This window comes from Urocampus carinirostris, chromosome 10, assembly GCF_059441175.1.
Source record: "Urocampus carinirostris isolate Australia breed hairy pipefish chromosome 10, RoL_Ucar_1.0, whole genome shotgun sequence".
Classification (NCBI taxonomy): Eukaryota; Metazoa; Chordata; class Actinopteri; order Syngnathiformes; family Syngnathidae; genus Urocampus; species Urocampus carinirostris.
Window position 1 is genome coordinate 18,661,608 of NC_142358.1, and position 18,858 is coordinate 18,680,465.

The 18,858-nt window shown below is 37.0% G+C and overlaps 1 protein-coding gene across 1 annotated transcript in view; it reads right to left on the reverse strand.

Moving 5' to 3' along the window:
• Positions 1-6,911: 6,911 nt before the first annotated feature.
• Positions 6,912-18,858, reverse strand: part of LOC148358017 (prolactin-releasing peptide receptor) — a 32,132-nt gene continuing 20,185 nt past the window's right edge. The window contains exons 3-4 of the mRNA XM_088345759.1: positions 15,562-15,959; positions 6,912-7,480 (exon numbers count right to left, since the gene is read on the reverse strand). Coding sequence (XP_088201885.1) covers positions 7,259-7,480; positions 15,562-15,959 — 620 coding nt within the window. The 3' untranslated portion in view covers positions 6,912-7,258. The remainder of the gene's footprint in view (positions 7,481-15,561; positions 15,960-18,858) is intronic.

Below are 18,858 nucleotides of genomic sequence, written 5' to 3' on the forward strand. Positions count from 1 at the left end.
AGGGGCGCTTAATGCAGTCTCAAGGTTCACTTAGCACGAAGAACCGCGGCTGCCAGGCAACAGGAGGCTAAGCCGGTTGTTAGCAAGGCGAGCACATTAGCGGGCTAAAAATCAAGGTCACGATTAGGTCACTGAAAGTGGGGACCTTTTGGCCCCTCGATAACGTGCATCACATTTAAAATGTCCATACACTCCTAATTGCAACTTAATAAATGCTTTATTTTGCACCATTGATTTGATGTATGACCTTAATATCTGAAGTCAAATCTCTAGGCGAAGAAGAAGTAAAAACTAGGACTTGTTCGTATAAGTGTTTTATACAGTCCCTAGAGAATTGGCTCCCCAAGAAGATTTTGGCATACTGCCACATTTCAAGCTTCAAACCTAAAGCGAAAAAACTGAAAATATGTTTCCAAAAATCAAACAATCGCGATGTGGAAACAAATAAATACTTTTTAATGTTTTAATTGTAAATAGAAGTGCTGCAAAAATACTGCCCCTGTTCCCTGAGCTTGACCAATTGATTCAAGAAGTTACCCCATGACTTCTGAATGATACAATGTCGACCTAAATGACAAACACTAAGTGTCACTAAGTGTCAGTTTAAATACACCTGCTTAGTGATGGGTTTAGAAATCTGTGAAAGCAGACACTGGAGAATAAAGAGCATTATGAAGACCAAAGAACACACCAGGCAGGTTCGGGATAAAGCTGTGGAAGGTTCAAAGCAGGAATAGGATACAAGAAGATTTCATAACTTTACATATCGCCCATAGCAATGTGTGAGCAATGAAATCAAAATTGAGTGCGCATAAGGCCGTCCCTTTAAACTTTCGGCGCAAACATGGAGAAAACTGATTAGAGAGGCAACCAAGAGGCCACATTTGATGAACTGCAGTCATTCATAGCAGCGGTGGGACCAATACCTCTACATAAATCTGCCCTTCATGGAAGAGTGGCAATACCAAAAAAGACCCGTGAAGCCGCATTGGAGACACAAATAACATTCTGGTCGGAAGAAGAAAGAATATTGTGAGTGTAATTTTGTTATAAATGAAAGTAAAAATATCATAAAATCAGAAGAAAAAGTGAATATTTCCGACATTGGCGTAAACTATTATGCGAAAAAAACCTAAATGACATGAAAAAAGTCCATGTCACTGAATTAATTCACGTAAAGAAGAAGAAATGGTCAAATAGTCTGCATTTATACAGAACTTTTCCAGTCACTGAAGACGTCCAAAAGCACTTTACAATGTGCTTCACACTTACCCTTTCACACACACACCGATAGCATTAGGGGTTCTGTGTGGTACCTAAGGACAGTTCGACATTTAACTCGGGAATCAAACCTGCGACCTCTCGGTCTCAAGACGGGCGCTCTACCCCCTGAGCTACGGCTGCCTAAAAATTAATATTGACCAACTCATGACAAAAAATAGCTTTATTAACCAACAGAAAATAAAGTGCGAGAAATTGAAAAAAATAAAAATAAAAAAGACTATAAATATTTTTGACTGACCTTGTCACACCATAATATATTGTAAAATAGAGTTACATAAAATCAATAAACAATAATGCATTCAAATTTTGAAAAAACGTCAACCTGCTTTTACAATTGCTACTGCGCTCTAATGGACTGGAGGTGCAATCGCATTTCATTGTGTGACAAAAAAAATGTTCCTGAGGTCAAATATTGCCCCTTGACAGAGCTTCACGCCCCATTTGAGAACCACTGTTTTAAGCTGTTTTAGTTAGCAAACCCTCAACATACAAGCTACAGTAGATACAAGAAATTTGATACATGAGATGTCTTTCGACTCAAAATCTTGCCCAATGTGTAATATAAAATCCAAGTTCTGAGATTTTCCAGAAGCTGCTACCAGAGTGCCGGAGATCTTTCACTGCTAGCATCAACTCATCCCAATTAGCACTAGCCTTTCCTGCCATATAGACCTGAACTCACGCAATTGTGTTGTGTTTTTCTTTAAATCGTGCTCTCTAATAATCCCTCCCTCCTCCACTACCATGCCTATACCCTTATTGGCAACCGTCAACTTACTCCGTACTAAGTGCTCATATCAAACTCGCATTTTATCTTATCTATCTTTTTTAAAATTTTCATTTACTATTGGAATTTGTTTTAGTGGTCAGGAAGATGTGTTTTAGAGCTATTTTAGGTTCATCAGGATTTTTTTTATGGTAACTGGGAACAGATTGATGATTTTCCAGTTATTTGTTATGTGGAAAAGTCATTCAAGATAAGAGAAATTCTAGGTGCAAGCTTGATTTTGTTTTACGTATGTGCATATCTGCCACCGTTTCCGAATAAGCCTTTTGGGGTTGATTTTTCTGGACATTTGTTTTGTGCAATTATCAACAAAAACTAAGAACACTTCCACCAGCTGGAGTTTCACTCCAAGTTTACATTTGCTTATTAAGAAGTAACATTAAATTAAAAAAAAACAACATTTAATTTGTGTATGTGTTTAAAGCCCTTTTCATGCAAGTTAAATAATAAAATAATAAAATAATAAAATAATAAAATAATAAAATAATAAAATAATAAAATAATAAAATAATAAAATAATAAAATAATAAAATAATAAAATAATAAAATAATAAAATAATAAAATAATAGTTTCATGAAGTCATAAAATAATAAAATAAATACGAAAAAAGGCTTTTAAATATGAACACATTGATAATATTAACAGTTATAGTAATATTCTTAACAATATATTTTTGCAGTTGGTAAATTATAAATATTTTCTCATTTTACAAATTGTTTCAAGCACAATTAGAGGAAAAAATTCGAAAAATGATTTAAGACAGTTGTGCTTATTTAAGTAGGATAGCATTTGTTGTAAATAGAAAAGTATAATTCTGGAAATTAGGTAAGATTTTATTGTGTGTGTTTTCTATATTTTAGTCAGCTAATGTCCAAGAAATATATTATAAAATACAATAATAAATATAAAGTGTAATAATAAAATAATACAATAAATAAGTATGGCTTCTAAACGAAAATAAATGAATTAAAAATAAATAAATAAATGTCTGACTTTCCTGAGTACACCTCTTAAAATTTAAAATTTAGTTAAAAGGAACAGTATGTATGATTTGACCAGTAGACGTCGCTGTATTGTGTCACGCAACCCCAAAAAATGAGTGCTAACATGCACAACAAAGAATACAAACTACAGACCAAGGTTTTTGTCTTTTGGTTTGGCCGTAACAGCAAGATGGCAGACAATCGAGGTGAAGCGCATATTATGTAAACAAATCTAAATTGGTCAACCTTTTTTTATTATTTCTATTTCAATAATTAAACTTTCATTTGATAATTGCTGTATTTCCGCTTCACATTTTTATCAATATTTATCTTTGAATAAATGACGTTTTTAACCACTTGGAGGCGCAAAATAATACCCACTGTGCCTTGAAAAATGAAACAAGATGTCCATGCATCTATGATTCTATGAAGAGTGCACCGTATCATCATTTGGATTCAAGTCACATCGTCGCCACCTCTCAATGTGCCTGCAGGCTCGTGATAAACAAACAAAGCCCTAATTACGTTAGACGCTGTAATTAATGCAACTTGCCTCCTCTCCGATTATTAATCTTCATTGCCGTCTTGGCTAATAATTTCGAACGGAACCGCTAAGAATAATGACTGCGTTTATCCATTGATTTTTCCATTGTATTGGTATTCTGTCACGGGTGATCTGAAGCTATTCATTTGCATGCTGAGACCGGAAGATTGTCGTCCGGTGAGGAGGCCAGGCGTCCAAGAGATCCATCGGTTTGTTTCTTTCCCCCCCAAATTAGAATCCTTTTATTTTAAAGCCCAGGAATTTGCTCATCATATCAGTTTCTGTTAGAACTTCCTCTTTGTTTCATTTGTTCCCAGCTTTAGGACCACCCTCCCAGTATAAAAGTAATTGTCTGTCAAAATGGACTGCCCACTTGTGAATTTGCGGCCCTTGTTCTGTAGCTTTTTAGGGTTTCTTATCATTATCATGAGCGCACTTTACTGGGATAAGGGGTAAAACTGAAGGGGGCGGTAATTGGATAAAGCCTAAATCCCTCCATATTTCCCGGGACAAAGTTATGAAACCTTATAGTCAGACTGATTTGTATATAGTGTTAGCAAAATTGTTAAGTAGTGTTGATAATCTTATTTTAAAAGATACAACTCATCAATCGTTTTTTTCCCCCGACACATTTCAAGATTGCAGCCCGAAGAGTGGAAAAGGCATTTATTGAGCGGCCAGGATCCATTGGTTTGTTTTTTCCCCCCAAAATTGGAATCCTTTCATTTTAAAGCCCAGAAATTAGCTCATTATATCAACTTCTGTTAGAACTTCCTCTTTGTTTAATTTTTTCTCTGCTTTAGGACCACCCTCCCAGTATAAAAGTAATTGTTGGTCAAAATGGACTGCCCACTCGTGAATTGGCGGCCCTTGATCTGCAGCTAGTTTGTGCCCTACATATTAGGTACTCGAACTTTGAATAGACTGCTCATCTCAGCTTTTTTGACTTTCTTATCCTCATCATGAACGCACTCTACTGGAATAAGGAGCAAAACTGAGGGGATGGAGGAGTAATAGAATAAAGCCTAAATACCTCCATTTTTGCAGGGACATAGTTGAGGAAACCTATAGTCATGTATAACGTGTTGGCAAAGTCGTTAAGTGGTGTTGATAATCTCATTTTAACAGATACAACTCATCAATCTTTGCAAGATTCCAGCCCAGAGAGAAGGCCAGGCGTTCATTGAGCATCCAGGAGATCCATCAGTCTGTTTTTTTTTTCCCTCCAAAATTAGAATCGATCCCGGTCCACTTGGCTAGAGTTGGCCTTAGCCCTGGCTGGGTGAACACAGTCAGTCTTAGGGCATACAAAAAACAGTCAAATCGAGTCCATGTCATGCTATGCATGTAGCATACAATTGATGTGTTTGCTGCGTTTATTAGGTAGTCCTCTTGTAACATGTTGCATGATGGAAAAAAATGCAATCTACAGCACAAAATAATTTACAACATTAGGGCAGAAAATAATATGGCTTTTGTGATGAATTGACTGAGTGTAAAGCTCAATCCCATTGTTTCTTTAGTCCATTTGTATCCAGAAAATTGTGTGATGAAACTTCGAAGAAACAGTTCAGCTTAACTTTTATTTTGACCGCCTCAAAACCCGGATATAAAACGAATATGTGAAAATCCTTCTTCCTATCACCAACTCTTCCACTTTACTATTTTTGTGGAGGATTCGGACTGTCTTACCCTCAGCTTGATTGTACTTTGATGGATTAAGGGGTAAAATCAAAAGAAAAGGGGAGTAATTGGCTTGAGCCTAAATTTCGATAAAGGTCCATGTACAAAGTTATGAAACCCGCGAAAACGTATGTCCAAACAAGGACAATTGATATGCAAAATGTGTTAGCAAGATCGAAAACCACATGACTGTGGTATATATATAAGATTGAAAGGTAGTGTTGATAATAGTGTTTTAAGAGATACACATCAATGCCTTCTTTAATAGCTTCCAGATGCACAGTCCTACTTACTCGAGATACATGGTAAATCGTCTGCATTTATATAGCGCTTTTCAAGTCAATGAAGACCTCCCAAAGCGCTTTACAATGTGCTTCACACTTACCCATTCACACACACACTCACAAACCAATAGCGGCCATGCAGCCATGCAAGGCGCCAACCTGCTTATTGGGGGCATTAGGGATTCAGTGTCTTGCCCAAGGACACTTCGACATATAACACGGAGGAGCCGGGAATCGAACCTGCGATCTCTTGATCCATCCATCCATTATCTGCGCCGCCTATCCTCACTAGGGTCGCGGGGGGTGCTGGAGCCAATCCCAGGTGTCCTCCCGCAGTGGCCAGGGGACACCCTGAAATGGTTGCCAGCCAATCGCAGGACACATAAAGACAGACAACTCACATGCTCATTGACACCGAGGGACAATTTGGACCGGCTAATTAACCTGATATGCATGTTTTTGGAATGTGGGAGGAAACTGGAGTACCCAGAGGGAACCCACGCAAGCACGGGTAGAACATGCAAAACGCACAGAAAGACTGGTAGCTGGATTTGATCCCATGACCTCAGAACTGTGGCTCAGACGCACTAACTACTCATTTGCAGTGCTGCCTGGAATAATATCATGAAATTACATTATTTACCCTCTGCAATGTACGACGATTTGTTCTATTTTGAGGTTGATTACATGAAATATTTTAGGGTATTAGAATAGGAAAAAAAATGCTTTGGGTAACCAAGTGGTGTTAAAATATGTTTTACGCATGGGGTAAAGCATATTTCCTGTCTGATGTATATAATAACCAGGAAAACTGATCAAATTGTTTGAATGTGGTAAGATTTTTTCTTTTTTTGAAGTGTGTACTCTGCCTTTTAGTCAGGCAATATGTAGGGAATCTAAATATATGACACACTGACACGGTTTTGTCACTTGTAACTTCAACACTAGTCATCATGAGGTACTTTAGATCTGGGTTCAGCAACTGTTTTGAAACTGAAAGCCACTTTTTTGCTACTGGTTAGCATGGAGAGCTACCAATTTTAAACACACTTGTAAAATATCAATTTACTAATGTTATTCCATCATTTTTTTACTGTGTTATTATAATGTCATTACCACGTTGTATCTATTAGAAGTAGGGTTGAATACGCTCAGTCGACATCATGCTAGTGAGAAATCAAATCCCAATGGTGAACTATTTTCAGAACCTGTCTGGAAGCTACTCAGGGGCGCTTAAGGGGCTACCCAGTGCCTATGAGCACCATGTTGGTGACCCCTGCATTAGATGGCATGTATTTCCTTTTTCCTGAATGATTTCAGCATTACTACTTATGGCTATTGTAAACTTAATTATACATTAAGAGGAGCATTTACTTTTTTTTAAGAAGTGTCAAACACAATCTTAGATCTACCTCAAAGTGCTCATTTAACAAGCAAAGCTAAATCATAAAAATCCAAGTTTGGGCTTGGAAATGTGATGAACCTCAGGCCTGAATGGAACGTCTTCTCGCACGTGATGATAGCTTGATATCAGTCAGTTCACTGAAAACAGTTTTGTGAAGTCAAGCATTTCCACTGCAGGGAGCTCACATAGTTTGATCACAAGATCAAGAAAGAACTCAAGTGCCGGCCTTTTTGTAGATCATTTACTTTCTTATTTTCTCCGTTCTGGAGGATGGAACCAAATGGGGTCTAAATCCTGGACAGGGATCTTCTCGCCATCCGTCTTCTGTCCCACGGGCACAGGTAACCTCTCAGGTGTTTGCGCACCTTGCTGTGCAGCGAGGCGTAGATGAATGGATTGTAGCAGGCCGAGCTCATTGCCACTAGGTGGCAGCAGACTTGGAGAACGTTGATGTAGCGCTTGCCTATGATGTCGCAGTCCGGATCCAGGTCCAACAACAGGTTCAGCACCTTTGTGCGACACAAAAGAACGCAGAATTGAAATAAGTGATGTCAAAACTAGGGCAGCAGCTAACGATTTTAATAATCAATTAAACGAGGAATGTGATTTTTTTAAAGAATAATTATTAATTTCCTGCTCTATTAGACTGATAGAAAAATAATATTCTTTAATATAAAACAATAAGGGCAGCACAGCAGCGCAGTGGTTAGCGCATGTGCGGCACAGTTCTGAGATAATGAGATCAAAACTTCTTGCGTGGAGTTTGCATGTTTTCCCCGTGCTTGTGTGGGTTTCCTCCCACATTCCAAAAACATACATGTCAGGTTAAATGGCTGGTCCAAATTGTCCCTAGGTGTGAATGAGCGAGTGAGTTGTCTGTCTCTGTGTGCCCTGCGACTGGCTGGCAACCAGTTTAGAGTGTCCCCTGCCCACTACCCGAAGATAGCTGGGATGGGCTCCAGCACCCCTGCGTTGCTGTTATGGACTTTTAGGACTATTTTACAGGCTTGAGGCATTGTTTCTGTCATGCACTTTCCGGACAAATTTCAACATGTTACCTATTGTTCTCTTTTATTCATGTTTACTATGTTTCTATACTGTTACCCAATGTTAAATCTATTCCACCTTGGTCCTCCTTGTGAGGCCCCTTCTCAAGGTTTCTTTTTTCCTCATGCTGAGGTTTTGAGTTTTTCCTTGCCCGCACATTTGTTCAAGCACAGGCGATGGTGTAATTGCAATCCTGTGCAGTCCTTTGTGACATTTTTGTGATTAAGGGCTAGACAAATACACGTGACTTGACTTGACGTGTCATATTGATAAGGTTAGCTCTGCCTATTAAGGGCAGAGGAAGTGTGAAGTAACGTCAGATTTGTATTGTTCTAGTCATTGTTGAAGTTCAAAGAGAATAAATCTGTCGGTAACCTTGTGACAGTTATGGCAAGATATTTTCAGTCTAAACTTTAGACGTTTTGTTAAAAGGTAACTTGGCAGCAGAATCATCTTCAGCAGCTAAGTAATGGGGAGGTGTTCTTTTTATGCAGGCTTATTTTATATCCGGGTTCCAGATATTACTTTGATATGGTATAATATCCTCAAAATTAAGGGAAGCGACGTATTTGGATTTGGATGTCAAGGAAAAGGTCATCAGCGTAAAGGGACGATTTGTTAGAAACGCCAAAGCGGGAGATTCCATGAACTGTGTCCTTGCTTCGAATCCACAGTGCTGTTGGTTTGACTGCGAGTGCGAATAAGAGGGGTGAGAGGGGGCCTCATTGACGGATACCACGAGATAAAGGAAATCAATCGGATTTCACTCCATTAATATTTCTGCTCGCTATGAAGAATAAAGAATTTTGATCCATGATATAAAATTTAAGTTATATCAAAAAAATTCCTAAAACAAAATAATACCTCCACTTTACACGGTCGAAAGCCTTCTCTGCATCTTGTAAGAGAACAACTTCAGCTGGTCCGGAGTCTGATGCTGAGCAGATAATGTTCAATAAACGAGTAGTATTTCATAAGGATTGAGAGCCCGAAATGAAGCCGGTCTCATCTGGCTCTTCTTAGATTATTAAAATAGGTCATTGAGTATGTTTTTATCATAACACGAGTTTTCCAGCTATATTAAGTTTATTGTTTAATCTTCACAGCATTACTTTATTAACAATATTACTCATTGAATTGTTATAAATGCACTTATGTTCATCCACATATTTGAATGACGTATTTACTTGCTGTATCCTTTCATATCAGTACTTTCCCAGCAATGGTCTTCCAATAAGTTTGACCTTATTTTATCATAAGATCTTCAAAATACAGCTGCAACCAAAGGCCTCTTGAATAAGATGTGAGTCCTTTCCTTGCCTGTTGAAGTTTTTTGTTCTATTTTGCAAATCCACACCCCTTTCCTTTTTGAACTGTGGCTAATAGATTTCGATGCCCTTTGGGTGGAGCGCACCCCTTTCCATAGGTGGGAGGGGGCTTCCCATCGACTGGTCATGAGTGCATTCTGAGTTTTTCTTTATTTTTAAACTTTGTAACAAATGTCCTCAACTGCATTGCTTCTATTCAGCTCTATTTTTTCAAAGTCCGAATACTCATTCAGGTCCAGAAGAAGTACATGCGGTGAGACATCAGAATGTTATTCGCTATCAGTCTATAAGTATAGGGATGACTTTCTGAAGGCGAAAAATGAGAACTTTAGTTAAAATATTTGAGAAGGGGGTCCTGGTCTTTTTTGAAGAGTAGTTAAATATTTCTTCAGAAAAAGTTGCAGGCAAATGTTCCCTTTGAAAAGCATAACTAAACACGATTGCTAGAATTAGAGCTAGAAGAGAAGGTCTGCAGAAAAACCGTCTGGGCCAGGTGTTCTACAGCTTTGCATGGACCTTATAGCTTCAAGTATCTCAGTGATTGATATCGGGATGCCCAGAAAGCTAGAGGCATTTACTTCCACTTGGGGGTACAACAAACTGTCTAGATCATTAGGTGATTGCAAATTGTTTGACTGCATCTCAAAAGAATAAAGTAATGCATAGAAATTGGAGAAGGTATCACAAATTCTCTTTGGGTCTGTGACAAGTAACCCGATTGGGGACACTAATATAGGAATGAGCCTAGAAGCAGATGCTGCACGGGCCTGGTTTGCCAATATTTTTCCCAGTTAGTCTCCATGTTCCAAACATTTTTGCCTTGTTTCCAAAAGCTAGGTTTCAGTTTCACCAGTTAATTATAGATCATATTTAGACTGTATTTGCAATCTTTTTTTCTTGAGGGACTTTTGGCATTTATTGTGTTCAACCTGTTGTTAATATAAAAATAAATTACGATTTCTTTATTTTTTTAGTGTGAAAATCAAAAATATCAAAGATAACCTGTCAATCTTTGTTTTTCAGTATATGTCCCTGGATTTGAACACCCATGCACCCATGTCAGTGCCATTGATGTTTTAAACATCAAATTTCCATCATCCGTTTAAGAGGACAGGTGGTGATTGAGTTCAGAGATCATATAAGGGCATAAACAAAATATTTTATGTCCAAAAAAAAATCAATAAACTCACTAAAACAGAATGCATTACTGGGAACTCTTCTTTGTGACAAGGCGGCATCGAATAAGCTAAATTTTATTTGTCCAGGAGTCACATCTCTGATATTTATATATCAAACGGTGTTGGGTTCATTCCAAGGCAATAACCGAAACGCAACCATCTTATTTTATGAGATCGGATGAAATAGGTATATTGTACAAATCGTATGGTAATCTGCATTTGATTGTCCAAAGCTCTGCAGGTTTACATCATAAAAGCGACAGTTGGGAGGGAATAGGAGTAGTTTCTTTGCAAAGCCCCGGGTGGTTAGCATAACCCATTTGGCACAAATTGTGCTCGAGGAAGACATGAGCATCTTGCTGTGTCTGTTGATAATCTGCTCCTTTGCTTGGCTCATTGTGGACATAATATCTGAATGGTGAGAATGATGAGGCTCTCTAATAATGTCATCTGAAGTCATGCAGTGAGGGGCAGACAGTTGAGGCACAGCCTTTGGTTTTTCTCATTTAACTTTGCAATTTTGGGATTTTATTTTTCTAAATCACAGAATTTTCACATTATATTATGAGTATTATCAATACAACTAGTATATAACATATTACAGTACGTCTGAAGATGCCGAGTGAGGCATGAAATTCTCTCACCTCATGACAGAGGGCGACATTGAGACCGATTATTTTAATTTGGCGCACTCCTCAGCCCCTGACACGAGAATTAATGATAGTATAGCCATGCTAACAGCAAGTCAAGCAATTGAAGGCTGTGCTATATGCAAAAAGTGTTTCAAGCCATAATTTAACATTGTTGTGCTAACTTTTGGAACGCTTAATGTAAATAAGTCCAACGACCACGAAATCACAGAAGCCACACGGGCGAGCTGTTGGAATGGCTGATATTTATCAAGAATGAAAAAAACAGCTGTCAAAATAGCTGATAGCAGAATATTAATCAAATGATAAAAACCAACTCAGGACTTCAAGAGTGGGTTTTCAACGTATCAAAAAAAAAAGGATAAAAAGCTTGCTTCATATATCACTTGCACACCATTCCCAGAATTTATCCTTTGTTTGTATCAAAATTTAGCTATTAATACAATTTTAGAGAAGTAGATGATCTCCAGCCTTTGATTCTACCAGAATTCTCATCACCCGAAATTCAAGCAACAAAAGGATTCCATATGTACAAAGTATTATTTGGAAATAAAGTGAGGCGCTTTTACCTCCTTTCATAAAAAGTGTCAAACTGATAACACGTATTTTAGTGTGTAATAAAATAAAATTAATTGCCTCTTTGGCTGAATTATTAATATCGCCACAATTGTAAATGCTAAACTTAATGTTACGAATAAGTCACCTATTTCAAAGTCACAACTTTGGAGATTCAATGATGATATTGGTGGTCTTTTTGTAAGCGATCCCAGGGATCGTTTGAAAGACTAGATAAAAGAGAAAATATGAATGTGGGGTGTAAGTGGTTTGAAAATAAGCCCTTTATAATATTTGGGGTGTAATTTATTTTAACATTGTGGCATTACTCTCATGTCCCGCACGGTTGTCATGGCGTACAGCTGGCCCCGCCCCTTGACACCGGCTGAGAAGCATTGGACTGATTGCTTTTGGAGTACTGAAACGCTCCTTTTGGGACTGCCAGTGGCCAGATCATTGCTTTACCATGTTGAAAACCTGTTCATGCCTGTTTGATCAGAGTAGTGCCTAGATTGTAATTTTGCCTGCCTTTGAACCTGCTTTGTTTTGTTTTTGGTCCGTTTGTGTGTTGGACAACTTTTCGTTCTCAATTAAAGTGACAGATCGTCTACGCAAATGAGTTCCGACTTCTTGCTCCCCCGCCCGTTTCTTGACAATGACATCATTTTGGGGGCTTTTAGATACCTTAGTTTGTATGTGTCTGATGTGTGTTTTCCAGTTTAATTTACTGTCTATTGTAACTCCTAAAAATGTATTTCTGATACATTGTCTATAGCAACAAAGCCCATTTTAACAGCCAGGTCTAGATTGTGATTACCGAAGAATATCTCTTTAGTTTGAATTTAAAGACAATTTATCAATATCCATCCATTATTTTCGTACAATTTACGTGGGTTTCCTCCGGGCACTCCGGTTTCCTCCTACATTCCAAAAAGATGCTTGTCAGGTTATTTGGCTAGTCCAAATTGTCCCTAGGTGTGAATGAGCGAGTGAGTTGTCCGTCTCTGTGTGCCCGGCAACTGGCTGGCAACCAGTCCAAGGTGTCCCCTGCCCACTGCCCGAAGACAGCTGCGATGGGCTCCAGCACCCTTCCGACCCTACTGAGAATAAGCGATGGATGGATGGATGGATGGATGGATGAATGACTTGACTGTTTGCAGTTGTCATTGATTTGGGAGGAAGGGACACTATTATTATTTAAGTTTATAATACTATTATAACAATATCTGAGTTGACTCAAGGAAAAATAATCTCCCGTATTCATACAGACTTGTGCATTAATCAGATAAAAAAAAAAAAATTACAATGACTGTTGCTAGACGAACATTTCTCCACTGCTCCATGCCAACCTCACGGTACATACTTCAAAGGGTTTTGAAACAAATGCTTGAGTGCATGTTTGAAAGTCAACTCACTGAACTTTGCTAGTAGAATGTTAACTCTGCAAATAGTTGTTTATTCAATGAGTTGGACCTAAAAAATGGATATTTCAATTAATTGATGGATGTTTTCCAGTCCACATCATAATTCTCATGAACCTGAAGAAGAATTCATTGTTTTATGCATGAGAGGTTTTTAGATATCCTAACAAGTCATCTAGTCGAAAAATAACCATACGCCATTGATTAAGAGAAAATAACTCTCGGATTAAAATGTTTTTAGAGCTTAATTTTCAAAAAGATGGTCATGGCGACATTCAAGCATGGACACAATAGTGATATAAAGTGTACATTGTAGAGAAGCTGTAATGAACAAAATGTTTACAAGTTAAATTCAAGATTATGCTATATTTTATTCTTAATAGAATTAAGTAATCCGATAATAATACTGTTAAGAGTTTAACATAAGGAAAAGTTGTACTCCCACCCATATGTGGAATAATGTACCAGTATTTTAAACACCTGAGTATTTGTAAAAGTAACCAACAATACTGTTCAAATGACATAATGATGTCCATCTATGCACCAAAGTGTATTTGAAATTGTACCACTGTTTTACTGCATCTTTCAGTCTGAGGAGTTAATTGCCACATTAAAAAAATGGTAATATACGTAATAGTACTTATATTATATTTTCAAGGTCATACACAATCACAGATCCTTCTGACATTGAATGTGGATATTTCTGGATGGCGTAGATGTCACAACATCATTCTTCAGGAGGCATTCGTGTCAACAAAAATAATGAACATTTATGAGTAACTTACAGTAAACCCTCTTCTGACATTCTCCCCGGAATATTCACCTAATATGCTAGCAAATTCGTGGCTGTTCCAGCAGACAGCACCCAAAATCTGTGTGCTTCACGTGGAATCTCAAACTGTGACCGATAAGTGTGAACGATCAGCACCGTATGCATGTAAAATATAACATGCATACGGTGCTTAATTGTTTGTGTAGTATGTATAATGCTGTCATCGATTTGGGTTTTCAGAGTAGCAACAATTATCCCAAGCATTAGAAAAAAAAATTACGAAAATATCATGTTATGCGCTAAAGTCACAAAAGCTGCAGAAACACATGCTAAGTTAGCTATTTTCGTTTACTTCTGATTGCAGTTTTTCTGTGAATTGTAGAATGTGCCGCCTACAGGGCAGGACAGGCATGACCAATGTACAGGAAAAATAATTGATCTTACAGATCAAGCCCAGGTCTCGCCAACCAAGTTTGATTGACAGCGAGAGTCCACCCATCAATTCCAGCTATCTTCGGGCAGTGGGCAGGGGACTGATCTAGAACTGGTGGCCAGCCAGTCGCAGGGCACAGAGACAGACAACACACATTCACACCTAGGGGCAATTTGGACCAGACAATTTCTTTGGGATGTGGGAGGAAATTGGTGAGGAAATACATGCAAGCACAGGGAGAACATGCAAACTCTCGCAAAATTCTAAACTTTATGTGGCAAATCAGGCTTCGGCAAAACAGCATTTGCCAAAACAGCGTTCAGAAGTGCAAAAGGACATTAGGAAAAAGGAATCTTTGGAAAGAAAAACGTACTTTGTTAAAAAATGATTTTTTTAGAAAATAAAACGATGGCTATTATGTTAAACTGAATCAGGATCACATTTTAATCAAAGTGTTTAGCTAAAGATTTTTCATTTTAAAAGGGTGTTTTTATTAATTGAATTTTCTTTTAAAGGATGTTTTATTAGTTGAATGTTCATTTTAAGGACCTTTTTATTAGTCAAAAGATTATTTTATTAAATTAAATAAGGTCCTCGTGGGCTTCTATACTAAACTATCAATGCTATTCTAAAGGAGCAGTACACAAACGACATTTATAAGAGGCACAACAATTGATACATTTAATATTGGACACCTGCAAAAGGAGAATCCATAGAATTTTCTTATTTTGACAATTATTGCGCACTGTTGTTTGTTATTTTGACTATGAGATCCTTGTCTCGATCTGTCTTTCAGGTTTCTGTTCTTTGATAGCCACACTCTTTAGGGTGGATCTACTTTTGTAACTCAAAAGATTTAATACAAAGAAAGGACTCAGGGGAGAGCCCTTAGAACGGGTTGGACTTTCTCATCTGAAGACTTCTTTCCCTGTCCTTGCAAGTTAAAATCCATAGATGGCTTCTCTCTTTATTTGGAGTGTCTACTATAGTTTAGATTTATTAACAATAGAATACTTTTTTGTATGCTATTTCATTGAGATGTAGTTTCATTTCTTTGTAAATCTGACTGTGCTTCTCCAGACACGAAACTTAGCGCCCATCACTGGAGTTTGACATCAGTAATATGCCTTTAAATGGGCTACATGGAGTGTAAATAGGCAAGATGTGAAGCAAAACTGATGGAGAATTGTTTTTCCTTCATCTCACCTGAAGAGGCAACCAACACAGAGCGAACGCCAGCACCGAAGCCACCAGCAAGGAGAAGGTTTTCCTCCGCTTCTGCTTCCAGTGTTGCCTCCTGCTGGCTTGCTCCCCAGGAACCGAATAGCGCTTGAGGCTCACGCTAATGGCGCAGTACGAGATGCTGACGGAGAGCAGCGGGATCATGTAGGAGGCCACCAGGATGAAGCAAGAGTACAACAGTCGCAAGTTTCCGTTTTCGGGCCAGAATTCCTCGCAGACCACCAGATCAATGCCGCTGGGCCGAAGGTCCACGTAACGCGTGTAGAAAGATGGGGGGGCGGCCAAGGCCAGGGATAAAAGCCAGACAGCAAGTGCTACTGCGCCGCAACCCCACAGCGAGATCCGCCGACGCACCGGGTGGGCTAAATGAAAAAGCAAAAGGACAAAGTCAAATGTTTTGCAATATCGCAGGGATCTGAAGCTCTTCACGCGGCGACAAAGATACAGGAACACAGGATGCGTACTGTTCGGTTGCTTAGCAATCCGTACAAAATATTGGCCAGCCCAGCATGTATGATTTTAATGGCAGTTAAGATAAGCCTAAGTTCTAAAACACTTAAAGTGAAAGTGTCTATTTGACCACTAGATGAGCGTAGTGAAAAAAAAAACGAGTGCTAAAAAGCATGACAAAAAATAACAATCCACAGAAAAATTCACAGTTTTCCCTTTTTTTTGCCCAGCCTTTCATGAATGATAGGGAAGGAGTTAAATAAAATAAAAAATAAAAATAAAGAACAAGGGAAAACAATGGAAAATAAAGCAAACAGAAAAACTGATAAGAAAAAGGCAAAGAGAAAAAGGAAAGGAGATTTAAAAGAAAAAGTGAAAAATCGAAAACAGCAAGAAAAATAAAATAAAATAAACAATGACGGAAAAAAGAAGAGATGAAAAAAATAAAAAAGATAAAGAAAAACGAAGAAGAAAAAAGTAAGAAAAATGGGAAAATGGAAAACAAAATGAAAAAAGTACAAAAAAAGGAAAAGTAAAGAGCAAGAAGGAAAATGAAAGGAAACAAAAGAAAAACTATAAGAAAAAGAGCAAAAATTTTTTTTTCATGATTCAAATTGATATTGTCTTTTTATTTTTATAGGTGATCTTATTTTTATCACCAGAAAGCGCTAATTAATACACCGTGTCCCTTTAAATACGCCTTGTAACTATTCCATCCAAACATTAGCAGCTATTTTACAAGGAAACTGTGAAATATTTGACCGCTAGATGTCACTGTGTTGTAATGCAGGGGTGTCAGTGTCAAATGCACAGGGAGTGAAATATAAAAAGGGACTGCAATCCGAGGGCTGGTCTAAAAAATTGTTAAAAACGAAAGAAGCTGCTGATACTCGTTTCCTATTTTGCGCTTGCCGCAGCTAGCAACACCTAATGCAATGCTAGACAATACTAAAGCTAACAGTTAATGGGTAAAGCCAAATATGTGCTCAGTGCAGGCTGACGACAGCCCGAAAACAAAGAAAAATACTGAAAATAAGAAGTCATTTGTTATGCATTTGTTTTCAATCATCCACTGTTTTTCATTGAGTAACGCCAGATTCTGATGCCGTTAATGCTAGTTGCTAATGCTAATACAGCTAGTTTCAGTGTCAGCTGCTTAAGTGATGCGACCCCTAAAGCAATTACGTTACAGATACTATAGATAACAGCTGATTGCTAAAGCTAAATATGTTCTGACTACTTAAAATAATAATAATCTTTCAATTTCTGGAATTGGGAAGATTGATGCTAAACGCTTTTTTAGCAATACTACTCGCTATTATACAGGCAACGTCTTTAGCCTTTAGCCAAAGTGGCCTAAATTGACTTCTAGGAAAAAAATAATAAGAGCAATTTTCCTTTATTCACTCAACTGATATATTTTTACAAATATGCTTTGGACCAAATCAAGTGCAAATAACTATTAGATAAAACAACACATCAATTCCCGGTGTATGATACAATAATGTCTCAGGAAAACCTTGTGTAACCGAATACGAGTGCTACAGAGCACAACGAAGAATACTAACTACGGAGAGTTCAAGCGACCAGCCTCTCAAAAGGTTTTTGGTTCATGGGGATACTTGTAACAGCAAGATGGCGGGCAGTCATGTCTGGCCCCTTTAGGTGAGTTTTATGTTATGTTAAATACATAAAAAATTCTTGAACCATCAGTATTTTAAAACAAATATCACGATAGTTTGAACAAGGCGCAAAATAATTCACTATGTCCCTTTAAGTTTAAAAATACTTTAAAAAGTCCTGTTATTAACCACCCACACAGGACTATCGGCCCAAGAAAAATAATTAATTAAATCCATGAACATTACTAAAAATATTTTTACTGAAAAAAAAACCCAAACCCAACTTGTACCCTTAGACGAAATGTTTTTAAGAATGATATTTCTCATTTTTCCAGTAAAAATAATAATCAAAAACTGGAAAGTATTTTTTTTTCATTTTAAAAGTTGTTTTTCCCCAAGAAAAAATAAATATGCTTGAAAATTAAATATCACATCTGACATTCTTGCTTATTTTATCCTTTTTTGTGTGTGTGTAAAATGAAATCAAAAATATATTGAAATGAGGAATGTAATATTTATTTCAAGTGTACTTTTTCTTACAAGAATGGAGAAAATAATATAATATATCTATAATATAAGTGTTGTAAAGTAAGTTTGCATAGTACTGGAAAACATGATAAAACACAGTAAGAAAAAAATACTAATTTAAAGTGTATCATTAAAAATACATTGTTATTTAAAGAAAAAACTACTAATTCAAAATAAAAATACATAGTTATTCCAAAAAAACCTACATATTCAAAATATATTTTTTAAATAATAATTTTACTGTCAGTCTATTCTATATTTTGAGCACAATGATGAGTGTAATATTTAAGAAAACTTTTTTAAAATTTCACTGTGAAAAAAGAATCTAGACAAATAGTAAAATAATTGCGAAGTATGTGTGTATTTTGGTAGAAAACAAGGTAAAATATAGTAAAGAAATACTAGTTTAGAGCATTATTCTTGAAAGTATTATTATTAAGAAAATAAAGATATTTTTATATACTTATATTTAAGGTATTCTTACTTGAATAAGAAACAAACCTACGTATTTTAAAATTACGGTGTGTTTTTTTAAATAAAAAGATAAAATATGATAATAAATTAAGGAAATTGTTACTTAAAATGCTCCAAATGTTCATTTTCATTTATATTTTACATTTTAATATTAATACATTCCCTCCAAGTTTCTGCTATAGAGTTT